Source organism: Crocuta crocuta, unplaced genomic scaffold (assembly GCF_008692635.1).
Source record: "Crocuta crocuta isolate KB4526 unplaced genomic scaffold, BGI_CrCroc_1.0 scaffold24, whole genome shotgun sequence".
Lineage (NCBI taxonomy): Eukaryota > Metazoa > Chordata > Mammalia > Carnivora > Hyaenidae > Crocuta > Crocuta crocuta.
Window position 1 is genome coordinate 9,277,979 of NW_027530974.1, and position 16,891 is coordinate 9,294,869.

At 45.1% G+C, this 16,891-nt stretch overlaps 1 protein-coding gene across 2 annotated transcripts; it reads left to right on the forward strand.

Moving 5' to 3' along the window:
• The first annotated feature begins 9,728 nt into the window (after window positions 1-9,728).
• On the forward strand, window positions 9,729-16,622 carry LOC144236445 (transmembrane protein 14C). Of its 2 annotated transcripts, none has more exons than XM_077770093.1 (6): window positions 9,729-9,819; window positions 10,827-10,896; window positions 11,217-11,293; window positions 12,130-12,231; window positions 15,094-15,181; window positions 16,105-16,622. In XM_077770093.1, the coding sequence occupies exons 2-6, from the start codon at window positions 10,874-10,876 to the stop codon at window positions 16,157-16,159; spliced, it is 345 nt and encodes a 114-aa protein (XP_077626219.1). In that variant the 5' UTR covers window positions 9,729-9,819; window positions 10,827-10,873; the 3' UTR covers window positions 16,160-16,622. The 2 variants fall into 2 exon arrangements, with proteins under 2 accessions (XP_077626219.1, XP_077626220.1); XM_077770094.1 differs by having other exon boundaries at window positions 9,767-9,824.
• Window positions 16,623-16,891: the final 269 nt, after the last annotated feature.

The window sequence follows — 16,891 nt, forward strand, 5'->3', positions numbered from 1 at the left end:
GCCTGTTAATTATAATCTTGTCATTTCTCTCTTTTTTTCCCCTCTCAGAAGATTCCTGGGTATTTTGAAAAGACACATTAGTAGAGGATTCATAGATGTGAATTAGCTGACCAGATGTCAAATACCTGAGGCCGACAGGGGAATCCCTCCTGTTCAGGCAAATTGAGACATCCAGCTTTTGGAATTGCCACTCGCTTCACAGGAGCAAATCATCTAGGAAGTGAGCCAAATTCTGTGTCTGACGTTTCAGGCTACCTCTTCGTTAACATCAGGGCTACAAACAAAGATGAATGTAGGTTTGGGGTTTTTTGTTATATTTTTGTTTAAATATTTAATATTTTTTAGAGCAGTTTGAGGTTTATAACAAAATGGAGAAGGTACAGAGATTTCCCATGTGCCCCCCATCTCTACACGCACAGCCACCCCTGATAGTCACATCACTCATGAGAATGGGACCCTTTTTACCAAGGATGAACCACCATTGACATGTTAAAATCACCCAGAGTTCATGGTTTTCCTTAGTGATCACTCTTGGCCGTGATGGGTTTGGAAGAATGACATAGGGTAATCCACGGGGTATTTCCACTGCCCTGAAATAACTCTTGTGTTCTGCCTGTTCATCTCTCCCCCACCGAATCTTCCACCATCACTGATCTTTTTATTACCTCCATAGTTTCACCTTTTCTAGAATGGCGTGTACTAGGAATCCTACAGAACCTTTTCAGATTGGCTTCTTTCACTTAGGAATATGCATTTAAGTCTCTTCTATGTCTTTTCATAGCTTAATAGCTCATTCCTTTTTAATGGTTAATTCACCTGCTGGAGGTGATTCACCTGCTGGAGGGCACCTTGGTTGCCTCCCAAGTTTTGGCAATTATGAAGCTGCTATAAACATCTGTGTGCAAGTTTGGGGGTGGGTGTCTTTTCAACTTTTGGGTAAATATTAAGTAGTGTGATTGATGGGCTGCATGGTGAGTACGTGTAGGTTTGTGAGAAACTGCCACATTGCCAAAACAGCTGTACCATTTACTTTGAACATTTGTCTGTTCTGGATCTTGGCCAGTCTTGCATGTAGTGGTATCTCATTATTTTAATTTGCATTTCCCTGAGGACATATGTGGAGCACCTTTTCCCAAAGTGTCAAGGTATTTGGCCTTTTTTAATTAAATAGTTTTCTTACTATTGAGTCTTAAGAGTTCTTTGTAGTTTGGATAGCAATCCTTTATCAGATGTGTCTTTTGCAAGTATTTTTTTCCCTTGTCAGCGGCTTGTCTTCTCATCATCTTGATAATACCCTTTGCAGAAGTTTTTAATTTTAATGAAGCCACGCTAATCAGTGATTTCCTTCATGGGTCATATTTTTGATGTATCTAAAAAGGCTTCACCATACCCAAGTGTCATCTAAGTTTTTTTAATAGGAGTTTTATAGTTTTGCATTTTACATTTAGATCAGTGATCCATCCTGAGTTAATTTTTGTGAAATGTGTTAGGTCTGTGTCTAGATTTTTTTTAGCCAATACCACAGTGTCTTGATTACAGTAGCATAGTAAGTCTTGAAGTTGGATAGCATCAGTTCTCCAATTTTGTCCTTCAATATTTAGTATTTAGACCATTATATTTATTTATTTTTCAAAATGTTTTATTTATTTCTGAGAGAGAGGCAGCGTGAGCAGGGGAGGGTCAGAGAGAGAGGGAGACACAGAATCTGAAGACAGGCTCCAGGCTCTGAGCTGGCTGTCAGCACAGAGCCTGATGCGGGGCTGGAACCCACGAACCACGAGATCATGACCTGAGGTGAAGTCAGACGCTTAACTGACAGCCACCCAGGTGCCCCTTAGACCATTTATATTTAAAGTAATTAATGAAAGTAAATATTAATATGATTGCCATTTATTTAATTGTTTTCTACTTGTTTCTTTAGTTCTCTATTCCTTATCTTTCTCTCTTATGGTTTGATAGTTTTATTTAGTGTTTGGGTGCCTATCTCATTTGTGTGTGTGTGTGTCTGTGTATCATAGACTTTTGGTTTGTGGTTACTATGAAGTTCCTAAATATTGACCTATACATACAGTTGTCTATTTTTAGCTGTTAGTCACAAGTTCTAACATTCTAAAACACTGTAATTTTACTTCTTTCACCCTCATTTAGGTTTTGGATGCCATAGTTTACGTCTTTTTATTTTGCGTATTCCTTTACTATTGTTATAAGTTGATTTTAATGTTTTTTTCTTTTAACCTTCTTAAAAAAATTTTTTTTTAATGTTTTATTTATTTCTGAGAGAGAGACAGCGTGAGCAGAGGAGGGTCAGAGAGAGAGGGAGACACAGAATCTGAAGTCAGCACAGAGCCTGATGCGGGGCTCGAACCCACGAACCATGAGATCAGACCTGAGCCGAAGTTAGACGCTTAACTGACTGAGCCACCCAGGCGCCCCTACCTTCTTTTTAAGTGGTTGATTTACTGCCTTTACTATATATTTGCCTTTACCAGTAAGATCTTTTTCATTCATATATTTTCTTTTTTTAAAAAAGTTTGTTTATTTTTGAGAGACAAAGAGACGGAATGTGAGCAGGAGAGAAGCAGAGAGAGAGGGAGACATAGAATCTGAAGCAGGTTCCAGCCTCCTGGCTGTCAGCACAGAACACAATGCTGGCCTCGAACTCAGGAACTGCAAGGTCATGATCTGAGCCAAAGTTCGATGCTTAACCAACCAAGCCACCAAGGTGCCCCTCATTCATAGGTTTTTCTTATTTCAAGTTATGGCCTTTTCTTTTCCACTTAAAACCCTTTCACGTTTCTAGTAAAGCTGGTTTAGTGGTGATGAACTCCCTTTAGCTTTTGGCGCTCTGTCAATTCTAAATGATAATCTTGCCAGATAGAATGTTCTTGTTTGTAGGTTTTTTCTCCTTTCAGCATTTTGAATATGTAGTGCCACTCTCTTCTGGCCTGTACAGCTTCTGCTGAGAAATCAGCTGGGAGCCTTATAGGTTTTCTTTGTATGTGACTCTGTTTTTTCCTCTTGCTTTTAAGGTTTTTGCTTTAGCTTTTGCCATTTTAGTTATGGTATACCCTAGTATGGATTTCTTGGGTTCATCTTGTTTGGGACTCTCTGGGATTCCTGTACCCAGTCAGTTCCCCGGGTCTTAGGGAAGTTTTCAGCCATTATCTTTTCAAATAAGTTTCTGCCCCTTTCTCTTTTTCTGGAACCCCTATAACATGAATGTTAGTACAAGTGATACTGTCCCAGAGGTCCCTTAAACTTCTCATTTTTAAAAATTCTTTTTTTTTTTTAACTGTTCTGATTGGGTGATTTCCACTATTCTGTCTTCCAGATCGCTAATCTGTTCTTCTGTATCTTACAATTTGCTATTGATTCCATATAGTGTATTTTTCAATTCTGTTACCGTAACCTTCAGTTGTGACTTCTCTTTGGTTCTTCCTTAAGTTTTCTAACTCTTTGTTGAAGTTTTCACTGTGTTCCTCCATTCTTTCCCAAGTTCAGTGGGCACTTTTACGACCATTGCTTTGAACTCTTTACGAGGTAAATTATCTTGTTCATGAGGGTTTTCTTCCTCTGGGGTTTTATCGTCTTTTATCGAACATTTTCTTCCATCTCCTTATTCTGTTTGACTTTTGTGTTTGTTTTTGTGAAAGACAGAAGAGCTACTTGTCTCGGTCTTGAAGAAGCGGCTTTGTGTAGCGACGTCCCGTGTAGGCTGCATGTCCCCGGTGGCTTTGGCTGGCCTGCCGGAGCCGGTGCAGGTCAGGGCCGCTCCTGGGGCTGGAGTGCGCACAGACCGCTGCACCGGCAGGATGGCCGGACCTGCCCCAGGTACGCCGCAGGGGTTCTGGAGTGTTCTGTGCTGGGGCCGGATGGCTGGAGCTGGGGCCTGCCAGGTTCGGGGATCCTGGACGGCCCTGGCGGGGTGGCTGGGCTGGAGCCGGTGCTGGTTGGGAGTGTCGCAGTGCATGAGGTATCTGGGCATTCCTGGTGAGGTGCTGAGCTGGTGCAGGCCCGAGGGGTCCCAGAGCACCGTGTGCGGGGGCCTCCTTGTGGGACAGCGGGGTCGGTGTGTTAGGGGTCTGGGGCTCAACGGGGGTCGGTGTGTTAGGGGCCCGGGGCTCAGCGGAGCAGGCCTGGCAGGCCGGCCAGAGCGCCCGGACCCTGTCCCCTCTTGTGCTATCCAGGTGGTTGGGGGGGTGTGTGTAAACAGTTGCCCCGCTGGCCCCTCCAACCCCGGAGAGCTCCAGCCCTTCTCCCACCCTTCGGTAGACACTCCAGGGGGTTAATAAATGGATTTCCTTCACTTCCAGTTCAGTTGCCCCAGGGATGAGCAAATGCGCATGCGGGTTCCTGAGTGTTACTCCTCCCTGCCTACGCAGCTGCTGACAGGTTGTCGCTTTGGTCGTTGTTACCGGTCTCTTCAGCTTTTTCTGTACGTGGTCCCTCTGTTGTTTGTTATGCAGAAGCTATTCAAGCAGCCATTAGGTCTTCAGAAGTAATTCTCCGTCTGTTGGTGTAGATGCAGTGTGTCCATGGGAGAAGGTTGGGGCAAGGTCTTCTACGCCACCGTCTTGAACCACCTCTCTCCTCCCTCATCTATTTTAAATTGCCTTAATAAACCATGTGATTCAAGCATCTTAGGGTAGGCTACGAGCCTGTCTGCTCAGTGACCTCTGGTTTACCTGGTAACGTCCTCGGAGGCCCTTGTATTTGACAACGGTTTGTACAAAAATAGATCATTTATTGGGAGGGGGGTTCATGTTCACTTTGTCTCTTTTTTCCACCTAGAAATGTATAGTCTGCACATAGTCTTGGCCATCTACGTGTTGAATTATCTACTTTGATGCTTGTGTGTGAGCTGATTCTCCTCACAGATCCACTTTTTCCCAATTCAGAATGTGCCATGTAATCTATATCCACCTCCCCCCCACCCCCCACTTTGTTCACTAGCCAGGTAGTAAGTGTTCACCATACGCCAGGTACTACCCTAGATTCTGGGCGCTGAAAGGAAAAGTGTGATCCCAACCTAAAGGATGAAAGTTGGTAAATTACATGTTACGTGAACCAGACTAACTCTGCCTTGGACAGATCTGCCATGATGACTCTCCTTAGCCTGAAACCTTTTTGAGCACCACTCCCTTCTTTCCTTTTGTTTAACCACACCCTTAAGTATGCCCTTGGTGCATAATATCCTTGATCAGCCCTGGAAATATGACTGACACATACCTGTTTTTTTTTTTTAAGTTTTTTTATTATGATTACTTTTTTAATGTTCATTTATTTTGTTGAGAGAGACAGACAGAGTGTGAGTTGGGGAGGGGCAGAGAGAGAGAGGGAGACACAGAATCCGAAACAGGCTCCAGGCTCTGAGCTGTCAGCAGAGAGCCCAATGTGGGGCTCGAACTCATGAACTGTGAGGTCATGACCTGGGCCGAAGTTGGCTGCTTAACCAACTGAGCCACCCAGGCACCCCTAAGTTTATTTATTTTAAGAAAGAGAGTGTGCAAGCAGGGGAAGAGCAGAGAGAGAATCCCAAGCAGATTCTGCAGGGTCAGCGCAGAGCCCAATGTGGGGCTCGAGTCCATGAACCGTGAGGTCATGACCTGAGCCTAAATCAAGAGTAGGATGCTTAACCAACTGAGCCACCCAGGCACCTGGTTTTTTAAAATTTAAATCCAAGATAGTTAACATATAGTATAATAATGGTTTCAGGAGTAGAATTTAGTGATTCATCACTTATAAATAACACGCAGTGCTCATAACAAGTACCCTCCTTATTGTCCATTTAGCCCATTCTCCCAACATTCCCCAGCAACCTTTAGTTTGCTCTCTGTATTTAAGAGTCTCTTATGGTTTGCCTCCCTCTCTTTTTTAATTTTTTTCCTTCCCTTCTATGTAAGTGAAATGAGTCAGAGAAAGACAAAGATAGGATTTCACTCATATGTGGAATTTAAGAAACATACCTATTCTTAACATCCTCCCCTTGAGTGGTCCCTCAGCACATACTCCTGTTGCAGGATTTTTTTTTTTATCTCAATGCCCAGGGTTCATTGTCTCACCACTTTGAAGAATGAAGAGGTGAACACAAAATAAAATGAGCAGCAGGCAAAAGTTTATTAGAGTATAAGATTAAAAAGTAAGAATAGTGGCTGCCTGGGTGGCTCAGGTCATGATCTCGCAGGTTGTGAGTTTGAGCCCCGCGTCGGGCTCTGTGCTGACAACTCAGCCTGGAGCCTCCTTCAGATTCTGTGTCTCCCTCTCTCTCTGCCCCTCAAAAATAAATAAAAGTTAGAAGAAATTTAAAAAAAGAATAGTATAAAATGTCTCTTTACAGAGTGGGGGCACTCAAAGGTGAATACCCACAGCAGTAGACAAGGGTCTTTGTTTTCTAATTCTGGTCAGCCCTCTGTTCCCTTCCCCCTGTTTCCTTCTTAGGTCCTACACTTATGGGTTTGCTAACTCTAGGTGCTGGGTTGGCCATTCCTGATCGGCTCAGTTCCATTGTACAGGGGGTGGTCTGTGGCCTTATTCCTTGCGGAGTCATACATTTTGTGGTCTACTACTGATAGGTCTTTTGTCAAATTCCTGAGGGGAGCCTGAGGGAGGGGAGGTAGCATCTGTTACATTCTTAAGAGGAACCTTACACCCCGAGGGAGGGAGTTTGCTGTGGTCAGATGCTCCCAGCATTGTTCCAAAATATGTGTTTTTCCCCACCTGAGGACCTCCATCCTCACCTTTCCCTCTCTGCCTACTGAATCCTATCTTTTCCTATCATACTTCCTGCCCCCGGGCTCTATAAAAGCAAATCTTAGGGGAAGTGGGATCGAAAGAGAACTACTTGTGAAATCCCAAGAAACACTCCATCCGTAAGCCCCCATTAAGGGCCATTTCTTGTCAAGCTAGACTTGTCGGCCTTTTCCTTTGGTCTAATGGCCCCCTTGGTCTTTGGAGGTCTTTTTTGCCTGCACCTCCCTTTTGCAGAACAGCTGTAATGGCCTGGGATGGTCAGGGGCAGCTTGACTGATGACTTTAATAAAAAATGAGATTTGAGTTTTCAGACAAGGATAAAATGGCATTTCTGGCAGAGGAAATGGGGTGCTGTGTCAGCTAAGACAGACTTAGCTGCGAGACACAAAAAGCTACTCTGGCTGTTCTAAACTTCAACAGAGGGCAGAGGGCTCGGTTTATAACAGACACAGGTGGGTTGGACAGAAGAGACTCAGAGCTCAGAAAGGCAGAGGGTGCAGCCGGGGCCATCTCTCCGTCTTGTCTCCGACTCTGCATGTTGTCTTCATGCTTCTCTCTGCGGACCAGCCTCTCTTACTCCACATCTGTTCTTTCATTCAGTACATACTTATTGAGCATCCATTGTGTGCCAGGCACTGTTCCAAGTGCTGCATAAACATCCTTTTCAAGGAACTTAACCTGTTAGGGGCAAGGAGATGAGTGTACGATCAGTAAGTTATATAACTATATATGGAGGTGAGTGCCATGGAGAAAAATAAGCCGTGGGAGACACTGCGGATGCATTGCAGTTTTAAACCAGGTGAGCCGGGAAGGCCTCATTGAGCAGGTGACCTTTGAGTAAAGACAAAGGAGATAAGGAAGTGACTTGGGAGATGATCTGGGGAGACATTCTGGGCAGATGAAGTAGGACGTGCAGGTGCTCAGAGGTGGGAACAAGTCTGGGGCAGCATGAGTGAAGGGGGAGATGAAAGCGAGCTGCCAACGGCCAGAAAGTAGGTGTGTAGGATTTCGAGAGACATTGCATGAGAAAAGGGGTCGTTGGAGGGATCTGAGCATATGGATAACACAACTGACTTGTAACTCGAGTGTTCTGGTCACCGTATTGAGAACAGACTAAAGGAGTTAGGGCAGCTCTGCCATTTATTAAGGCCATTAGATAACCCCTTTCTCCTCTTGTGTTTAAAACCACGGGTTAGTAAGACTCTAGTCCAAGGGATAGTCTGAAGATTAAGAGTTCATCTATGTAAAGCACTTCGTACAGTGTCTGGCTTATAATTAGCATTCTGCATGGTTTTTTTTTTCTTTTCTGATATTATGGCTCTAATAATATGTGGCAGACAGGGTGGTTTGAGAACACAGGCAATATCTTCCCATAATCTCAGTCATTAATTTCTTGGAGGAACGTTTTATTGAATGGATGATGTTGCTCTTCAAAGCTACAAAATGCATCCTGAAGACCTAGAAACTGGTATTGTGGATCCTCAGTACACATTAGTTAAAACACTGCAACCAGGAATTTGGTTTTGACTTTTTTGTTTTGGGATTTTTTTAATGTGTAAAGTCACACATACGAGGTTCTAAAAATGAAAAAATTATGCTGAAACTGAGGCACTATTCCTTCTTGACGGTCTTTACTTCTCTGGTTACGTGTTTGACTACCTTTGCATGTCTACCAAACACGGTCTGGACTCTAGGCCTCTGTGAAAGAAACAAACAGAAACAGCCTATTGAGGGGTACCTGGGTGGCTCAATCGGTTGAGCATCTGAGTTTAGCTCGGCTTGGGTCATGATCTCACAGTTCGTGAGTTAGAGCCCTGCATCGGGCTCTGTGCTGACAGCTCAGAGCCTGGAGCCTCCTTCAGATTCTGTGTGTCCCTCTCTCTCTGCCCCTCCCAGCTTGCTCTCTCTCTCTCTCTCAAAAATAAACATTAAAAAAAAAAAAAGAACTATTGAGAAGCCCCAGTGACCATAGACTAAAAACTTTTCCGTACACAGTCTTGGTCACACTCCATTGACACATTTGTGGTTCAGGGTTTCAGTAATCAATCCAGTGGGTTACTAGCCAAGAACTGAGCTATCTCCTAAAATATGTTAATGCCAACTAGAAACATTACTGAACACAAATCGTTGATTTGGTTTACTCTAATTGAAACAGAGCAGAGACCCAATCTAGTTTACAGTAAGTTTTGGGACTACACACACAGAAATGCGGTGTGTTATGGTTGAGAAATGACACAGAGGCAATATAACACAAAGTTAAGGGTGTAGATTTTGAAAGACCTTACTTCAAACAACAGCTCTACCAAGTACTATGCTTGTAGGTAATTCACTTAATCCTCTGTGGTCAATTTCTGTAAGTGTCATGGACAGGGGTAAGATGATGGTGTTATAAGTAAGGTTTAAGTATACACCTGACTGGGGAGGAATGCATCCCTAAATCCATTCAGAGCTGGTTATGATCCGTCCTGTTGGTTGTTCAGCAATCTTCTAGTAATTTGGTGAGAGTCTGGCATACTAGAATTGCTCATGGTTTTTCTCAGTCATGATCTGCTTTGGCTAGTTAGAATCAGCGATGGTAATTCAGTTTTGGTATCTGAAAGGTAAGGGATGTTGCAAGTGAAAAGTTTTTGTTTTGGAGCATGTGGGAGCTGCAATTTCCTTATTTCACTGAAGACTGTATTTATTTATTTATTTTTAAAATTTTTAATGTTTTATTTATTTCTAGGAGAGNTGGAAGAAAGTAGTTCTTAACCGTGGTAGGCAAAAAACGTGATTCGGTAGCGTGACAATCCTCCGGCTCTGGTTTACACGAGGTAAACACGGCCCCGATCGCGAAGCCACTTGCAAAGACCCGACTCAAATGCTGGGTTTCGGGCAGGCTTCTGGCGAGCTGGGCTTCAAAGGCTGGTCAGCACGGCCGGAGCGGCGATCGGAACACGGCGGTACGGACCCCAGGCACGCCCNTTGCGCTCGGGACGCAGAGCGTGCTGCGTTGTTTCCGGTGGGGCTGGACTCCGCGTCTCCCGGCTGCTGCGCCTCGCTCGACCGGTGCGGTGTTGGGGGAAAGAGGTTCGGTGCTTGGGAATTGTTACTTTATACCTTTTTGACTTTGGGGGATTATATAAGGGGCTTTGCTGCCGCCTACTCTTTGTCCCCCAGATCCAAGCAGGGGCTTCAGGCCGCGTCATAGTTGCCTTTCTAGTCGCGCATTTTCTGCTTTCCTTAAAGAAGTCGTCAACCTTGCAGAAGCCCTGAGCTCTGAAGGCCAGAGCTTACGAGTGTAGCTACTGGGGATTCATTTCCTGGGGGTTTTATTGCTCTAGCTCCTTGAGAATCTCGCTGACTCAGTGCTACTTGCAGTTAATAACCGGCGCAATTCCGAGTAGCCCCCTGCCGCACAATTAATAATTTAAACAAAAGAGGTTTCATTGCTTTCACGTTAAACCTCACTGGGTACCAGATGCATTTCTTTGCCAAGAGCGAAGTGTCCCACGTTAATTATGACTTTGACTTTCCTGTATTTTACACCCTTTATCACCCCCCCCCCCAACCCAGTCTTAACAAGAGCTAGGATTTGGATACAAAAGTTAAGTTAGCTGTCTAAAAGTTTGCACGTGTTGAGTTTTGAAATAATTCAGTTCTTTGGGCAGGAGTGGAAAGCGGTAGCTAAAATAGTTAAATTAAGGGATCGGGAGGTACTTATTTTCCGATTCAGTAATAACTTGGTTAGTTGATGAAAAGGTAAACTTATTACCTGGACAGAGCTGGTCAGTTTTGCTGTTTACTGTAGTCCTGTGCTATTGGGGTGGAGGTTATTACTCAAATGGTTGGTTTCTGCTCAGCATTTACTAGTGGCTAAGCGCTTTTACTTACAATTTTGTTTAATGTCCGCAGCCGCCCCAGGAAATTTGTACCATTCTTATCCTCACAGTAAGGTAAAGGAAACTGAGGCTCAGAGAGGTTGGTAGCTTGTACATTACCTCTTAGCTGCTAAGGAGTGGAGCTGAAAGTAGGATCCACTTCTTTCTAGAAGGGACGTGCTGTTTTTACCCTCTGATCCAGCGTCTCCTCTGCAGGTGCAGGTCAGCTGTAGTCTTCCGTCTCATCCGAGTGAAAGAGAGCAATGCAGAACGACTCCGGCCCACTGTAAGTACACAGTGAACGGGAGCGGAGTGGCCGAGAACTTCTCAAAACCAGAGCTTCTTTCCTGATCTGAAAAGGGCCCTAAGAGTAGACAGCCGGGCAGCCTGGGGTTATCGGAGCACGGACATGTAGGCCAGGGACCAGAGTTTGAGTCCCAGCTCCGTCACTGACTCCAGGCAAGTCCTCCAACCTCTAGGATTTATTTTCATTTATACAGCGTGATAGGACTGTTCTGGAATGATGACGTTTTAGTCCCGTCCTGGGCTTGTCGTTTTTATTTTTTAGACTTGGTTGGCACTGGTCTCTTACGCTTTCATTTTCAGAGTACCTTTACACTGGATTGGCTTCGGCTATGCAGCCCTCATTGCTTCTGGTGGGATCATTGGCTATGCAAAAGCAGGTATGGTTTGTAACTACTTAACCTCTTAAGATCGTCACGTAGCCGCTGTTAAAGAGTGAGGCCCTGGGGTCCCCAGAGTGCGGTCTTGTTTGAGTCAAGTTTGCTTTAAGCCCTCTAGCTTGAGTGCAGGCTTATTTTCAGTCCCGTAGCTGCCTCTTGCACTTGGTTTCCCATTATCTGGCCGACCCAAGTCAAGCTTCTTGTGTACTCCCTTGTTCTTGGCTTGTTTATCTACAGATGGTGGGCAGGAGTGGTAGTAGATTGTTAGTATCATTGACTACCACACATCAGCCTTGACCCCAGAGTGTTCTTATCTCTGTGCTCTTTGGAGTAGGAAGGAACCTCTTTTCTTTACGCGCTCAGTTTTTGAAGTCTCTCATCAGTCACAGGTCTATCAGTAAACGTGCTGTTTCTACCTCTTTTCTAGCCTGCCTTCCCCACCCCAACACACACCAGAATTCTTACTCTCCAGGTTTGGTTTTGTTTTGTTTTGAATTCACTGCCCCTGTTTCCCTCTCCTTTGGGGATTTGCCTGAGGTTCTGCCTCTGGACATTCCAACACCTGACTGGTTCATCAGGCCTGGTGAAGAGCCCTTCTTTTCTCCCCAGATGGAAGCGTCTGTATATTAAAAAAGAGAGGAATAATGTGGTGTTACCCTGATTTCTCTGTAAAATAGCAAATACCACAACACCTTTTCCTGCTTGAGGGCTCCTTGGTTTTGAGCTGTATGGAGAGAAATTCTCTTTGCTGTTTTCTCCTGGAGGGAAAGGAGACTTGGTGACTTCTGTTAATGAGCGTCTGATGTTATAATGCAGAACTGTTTGCTTCCATACAGGTAGCGTCCCGTCGCTGGCCGCTGGGCTGCTTTTCGGAAGTCTAGCCGGCCTGGGTGCTTATCAGCTGTCTCAGGATCCAAGGAACATTTGGGTTTTCCTAGGTATGTCTGCTTCACTGTCTCCTTGATACAGTTTTGTATCCAGAGCCCTCTACCCAGAGGCTCTGGTTTGGTGGCATGTAGCAGATTCTTCACCTGAAAACGATTTGACTACTTCTGCCCAAGTGCTAGGGAGGTTTTAAAATTGGGGGTGGAGAGAGTTGTGCTGGCTTCTGTTTATTTTCTGTGTCCAGAATATGGCAAGGTTTTCATGCCTCACGAGTTTAGATCTAGCCAAAGGAATTAATATTAAACTTGTACAAGGCAAGTATACGTCTCTTAATCGTTATGTCTGCCCACTGAAGACCGTGTGCTTGAGCATCCCCAGAGGATCACATGCCTGGGTTAGGGTTGCATCAGTAGTGCATTTGTTTGCATTTGGACACCATGTATTAGGCTTTTAGCACTAAGCTAAATGTATGGCATAGGCCTTGTCTTCAAGGAGCCTTTGTGGTGACTGACTCCGTGGGGTGACTGGGGCTGCTGTAGTGCCCTGGGAGCAGCACACACCAGTGAGCAGCACTGGAAAGGGAAGATTCCTTCTTATCACCGTGGCTTGGGGTGCATCTTTATTGAGCCCCACCCATGCATCAGTTGTTCTGCTAGTAGTGTAGGCATCTCCACAGATACGCAGAGTGGGAAGACATAGTTCTGGCCTTTACAGAAGTGGTGGGGAGAACAAGCGTGTTAACACAGTGGTTTGCACGAGTTGGTGTGGGCTGAGAGTTGGTGTGGGCTGAGAAGGGAGGTTGGTGGCGGCCGATTTGGGGTGCGCCGGGGGGAAGGAGGAGGCGCCCAGCTCTCAGCTCCGCCTCCCGGCTCCCTCACTGTAGCTCCGGGATGACTTTCAGATTTCCTGTATTCCCATGTCTGGTTGCGCTCCTCTGCTCTGGCAGCTGACCTCACTGCCTGCAGTCATCACATGGGGCTCCGGCACGCCCACGCCATCAGCGTCCAGGCCTTGCGCTGTGCTCTTTCTCTCTCGAAGGCCAGTCCCTCCACCCAGGCTTTGGGTCTCTTCTCCCCATCTTCTCTGACTGTTAGGCGGCCAGAGATGTCGTCTCTTACTTGTGTTCCGCCCTGCAGGTGGATCCTTCGCACTCGTGTTCAGATGCGTCCTCTCTCACCCGTTAAAAACGAAAGGGCCTCTCGTGACCCTGCTTCCTTCTCCAGTTGCCTGCCCTTCTTCCCCTTCAGAAACTTCTCTAAAACAATCCATCATATGCCCTGCTTTTATTTCTTCACCTCACGTTCTTGACCCCCTTCAGTCTCCCTTTTTGTGTCCTTTGTCCACAAAAATAGCTTTCCCTGAGCCTGTCAGTGGCCTGGATTGTTCAAAATCCAGTGTATGTATTTTTTAAATGTTTATGTATTAGGGAGAAAGAGTGAGCACATGAGCTGGGGAGGGGCAGAGAGAGAAAGAGTGTGAATCCCAAGCAAGCTCCACATTCAGTGTGGAGCCCAATGCGGGCTCAATCCCACGCCCCTGGCATCGTGACTTGAGCTGAAATCAAGAGTCAGATGTTTAACCAGCTGAGCCACCCAGGCGTCCCCAGTGTACATTTTCTAATCTTCATTCTAGTCGGCCTTTTAGCTTTCTCAGCATAGTAGACCAGTCCATTTTCCACTCTCCTGTTTTCCTTCTTATTTTCTTGTTCTCTTTTGTCGACCCATCTTCCTTTTAAGCCATTAAATACTGAAGTTCTTAAGACCTGGCTGGCTCTTTTTATCTTCTTTACACCCTCTTGCTCGACAGTGTCATGGGGTCCAGGCCTTAAATTACCATTGAAACAGGAAATTGATTCACATAGGCATCTCTCCTCCAAGCTTTACTCCTTAAGTAAAGATTGTGTGCTTGAAATCTTTTAGTTGTCTCCAGGCATCTGCCCAAACCTGACGTCATGTCCTCGCACGTGTTTGGTTCCAGTGTTTTCCGTCTATTTGGATTTTGTCCTCCTCCCTTCCCTCTTTCTGTCTGATTCAGCAGTAAGTCCTGTTGACACTACCTCCAGCACATGCCCTGAAGTGTCTCCTCAGTCTCCATGGCCACCATCCTCAGCCCAGTTATCCCTTATCTTGCCTGCTTTCTCGAGGAAGTTCTTCATCAGTTTCCCTCCGTGCTCTGGTTCTGCTGCGGACTGCTCTCCATGGAGCAGCCAGAATTCTGTGTGTACAGCCCTCTTCTGCTCGTGTGTCCTCCGCCTGATGTGCTTTAATGGCTTCTCACTGCTCTTGGGCTGAAGAACATAGTCCCGCGTATGGCTGTCAGGGCTCTGTGCTCTGGCCCCTCTTCCTCGCCGGCCATAGTTGAGCCTTCAGTTCCCTCTCACCACATGGCCCCATGGGTATTACTCCCTCTTCTTGGTATGTGCTTTGTTCCCCCTTTAGCTCATTCACTTCTTTTCAGGTCTTGGTTTTTTTGGTCTTCACTTCCTCAGTAAATCCTTTCCTAATTTTCCTGAAGAGGCGGGATCACCTTTGAGACCTTTAATGATGATAGTTTTGTCCTCCAGCGCCTTGTGCCGCGCACGGAATACATACAGTAGGTATTTTAACAGGCTGACCAGAAGAGCGTACAGTTAAGGTAAATACACCAGCAAGGAATAGGAGACCAGACCTATGGCAAATTTGGGGAAAACTATGGCTGAAGAATGGTCAGAAAGGCAGATTTGGCCCAGACTGTGAGGGCCTTATATTCCAGTCTTTGCACTTAGTCCCTCCCATAGGGCGCGGCTGACCACGAAGCTCCTCCAGCAAGGAGGACATGGTGTGAGGTGGGGTCTGGTCCTTGAAAGGTGGATGGGATGTTGATACTCCCGTATGGAAGATGTAATGACATTTGATTCTTTTTATCTTTCCCCTCAGCTACATCTGGAACCTTAGCTGGCATTATGGGAATGAGATTCTACCACTCTGGAAAATTTATGCCTGCAGGCTTAATCGCGGGTGCCAGGTATTTTCTGTTCCCTTGCAGTTCTTCACCAGGACGGAGTTTAGTTTAGTGCCCCAGATGCGTTGTACATTCCTAGATTTACTTGCATTGGTATGTCTGATGCTGGCCATCAACCAAAACCATTTAATTTACACACAAGTAGGAAAGGCTGCAAAAACAGTAGTTGATTTGATGTCAAAGTGAAGTAAGTTCATTTTGCTGTCACATTTTGCAATCTGGTCCATCCTGGCTCCTGCCCGTCACGGAAGGAGCCTCACATAAAGCCATGACTGCGGCTCTTCCTGCGACTCTCAGCGTGAATTTCAGGTTTCTTAGATGTGTGGGTGTCCTCTGTTACCGAACATTTTGTTTGTTATTTGTTTGGGAATTTGAATTGAATCCTGCTGTCTAACTTGAGTTATAAAACTCAGGCCATAATGGTTTTAAAAATGTATTCCTTAACGTGTGGTAAAGATACTCTGAGCACAGAAGTTTTAAAAATCTGTTTGGAAGAAGATCACTTACCTGACTTCGATCATAGTTACAATGCTGTCAAGCCTAATGCTTTACAGTCCATGTGCCCCAAGTTCAAGAGCAGTAAACTGGGAGGCTGGAAGTCTGCCATTAGCTAGCTCTGTGACCCTGGAGAGACCTCGGTGTGCCCCGCCTTCCGGTCGCTCATGTCTTTGGAATCCTGATTGTGAGATGGGGAGCTCCCAGTTCACACGTACTATTTTGAGGCAGGTGCAGGGCAAGCCTGCCCCTCGGCATGTTATTTCCTTCATGCTTCCAACATTGAAGGCTCCACCTCTGCCTCCTTGGCCTTGGCATCTTCTCGCCATGTAGTGTGGAGGACCTGGAGTCTTAGTTTCTTAAAAAAGCAGTCGAGTACCTGTTCTCTTCTTTACCTGATGTGTTTTTGTTTGTGTGTTTCTTTTGAACAGTTTGCTGATGGTCGCCAAACTTGGAATTAGTGTGTTGAATAGACCCCGTCAGTAGTAGTCATGTCCCAGCTTGGACTCGTGAAGAATTAAAAAACTTCTCATATTTTTAGTATATTAAGAGAAACAAGTACAGCATTTTCACATATTCTGACGTTTTACCTAAGAAATAAAAAACCAAAAACAAATGACATTGAACTTTCCAAGAGAAGAAATCTTTTGTTATCATTACAGCCTTAAAGAGGTGGTGGTTTGTATCCCAAGAGCTGCTTATTACAGTTTGATTCTTGTGTGTCGATGTTCTCCATTCTGTGCCTATAGGTAAAGCCTCAAGGCGTAAAACATTAGGTATCGACTTTGGGGGCCCCCCAAGCCCCGTTCCCTACTCAGAACAGCGTGAAAAAAAAAATCTCTTACGAGCTTTAGGGTTTCTGTTTTTCAGCTCATCTTAGAGCACAGACCTACTTTGAAATTATGTCAAATGAAATATCAATGAAAATAAAATTTACTGTAAATAATAATTTCTGTGGTGTCTTCGTTGCCAGAGTTGTCTAGAACATACACTGGGGTGAGTAATGGGGAGCTGGAGGAACGTGAAAGTGTTCTGTTAATATTTTCTTTAGTAATTACCTATTTTGAATAAGAACCAAGGAAAGCTATTTATGATTTGATTATACATTGCATTGAAGCTTGTTTTAAAAGTGATCTTTAGTGAGGATTTCTAAGGTTAGGACTATGTAACAACAACGAAAAAGAAAAAATTGTGGTTAATTATAATGTTAAACTAAAA

Coding starts and splice junctions, on each gene's coding strand:
- LOC144236445 (XM_077770093.1), top strand. CDS start 10,874: ATGCAGAACGACTCCGGCCCACT. Junction 10,897..11,216: donor CAGAACGACTCCGGCCCACT/GTAAGTACACAG, acceptor TTTCATTTTCAG/AGTACCTTTACACTGGATTG. Junction 12,232..15,093: donor GAACATTTGGGTTTTCCTAG/GTATGTCTGCTT, acceptor CTTTCCCCTCAG/CTACATCTGGAACCTTAGCT.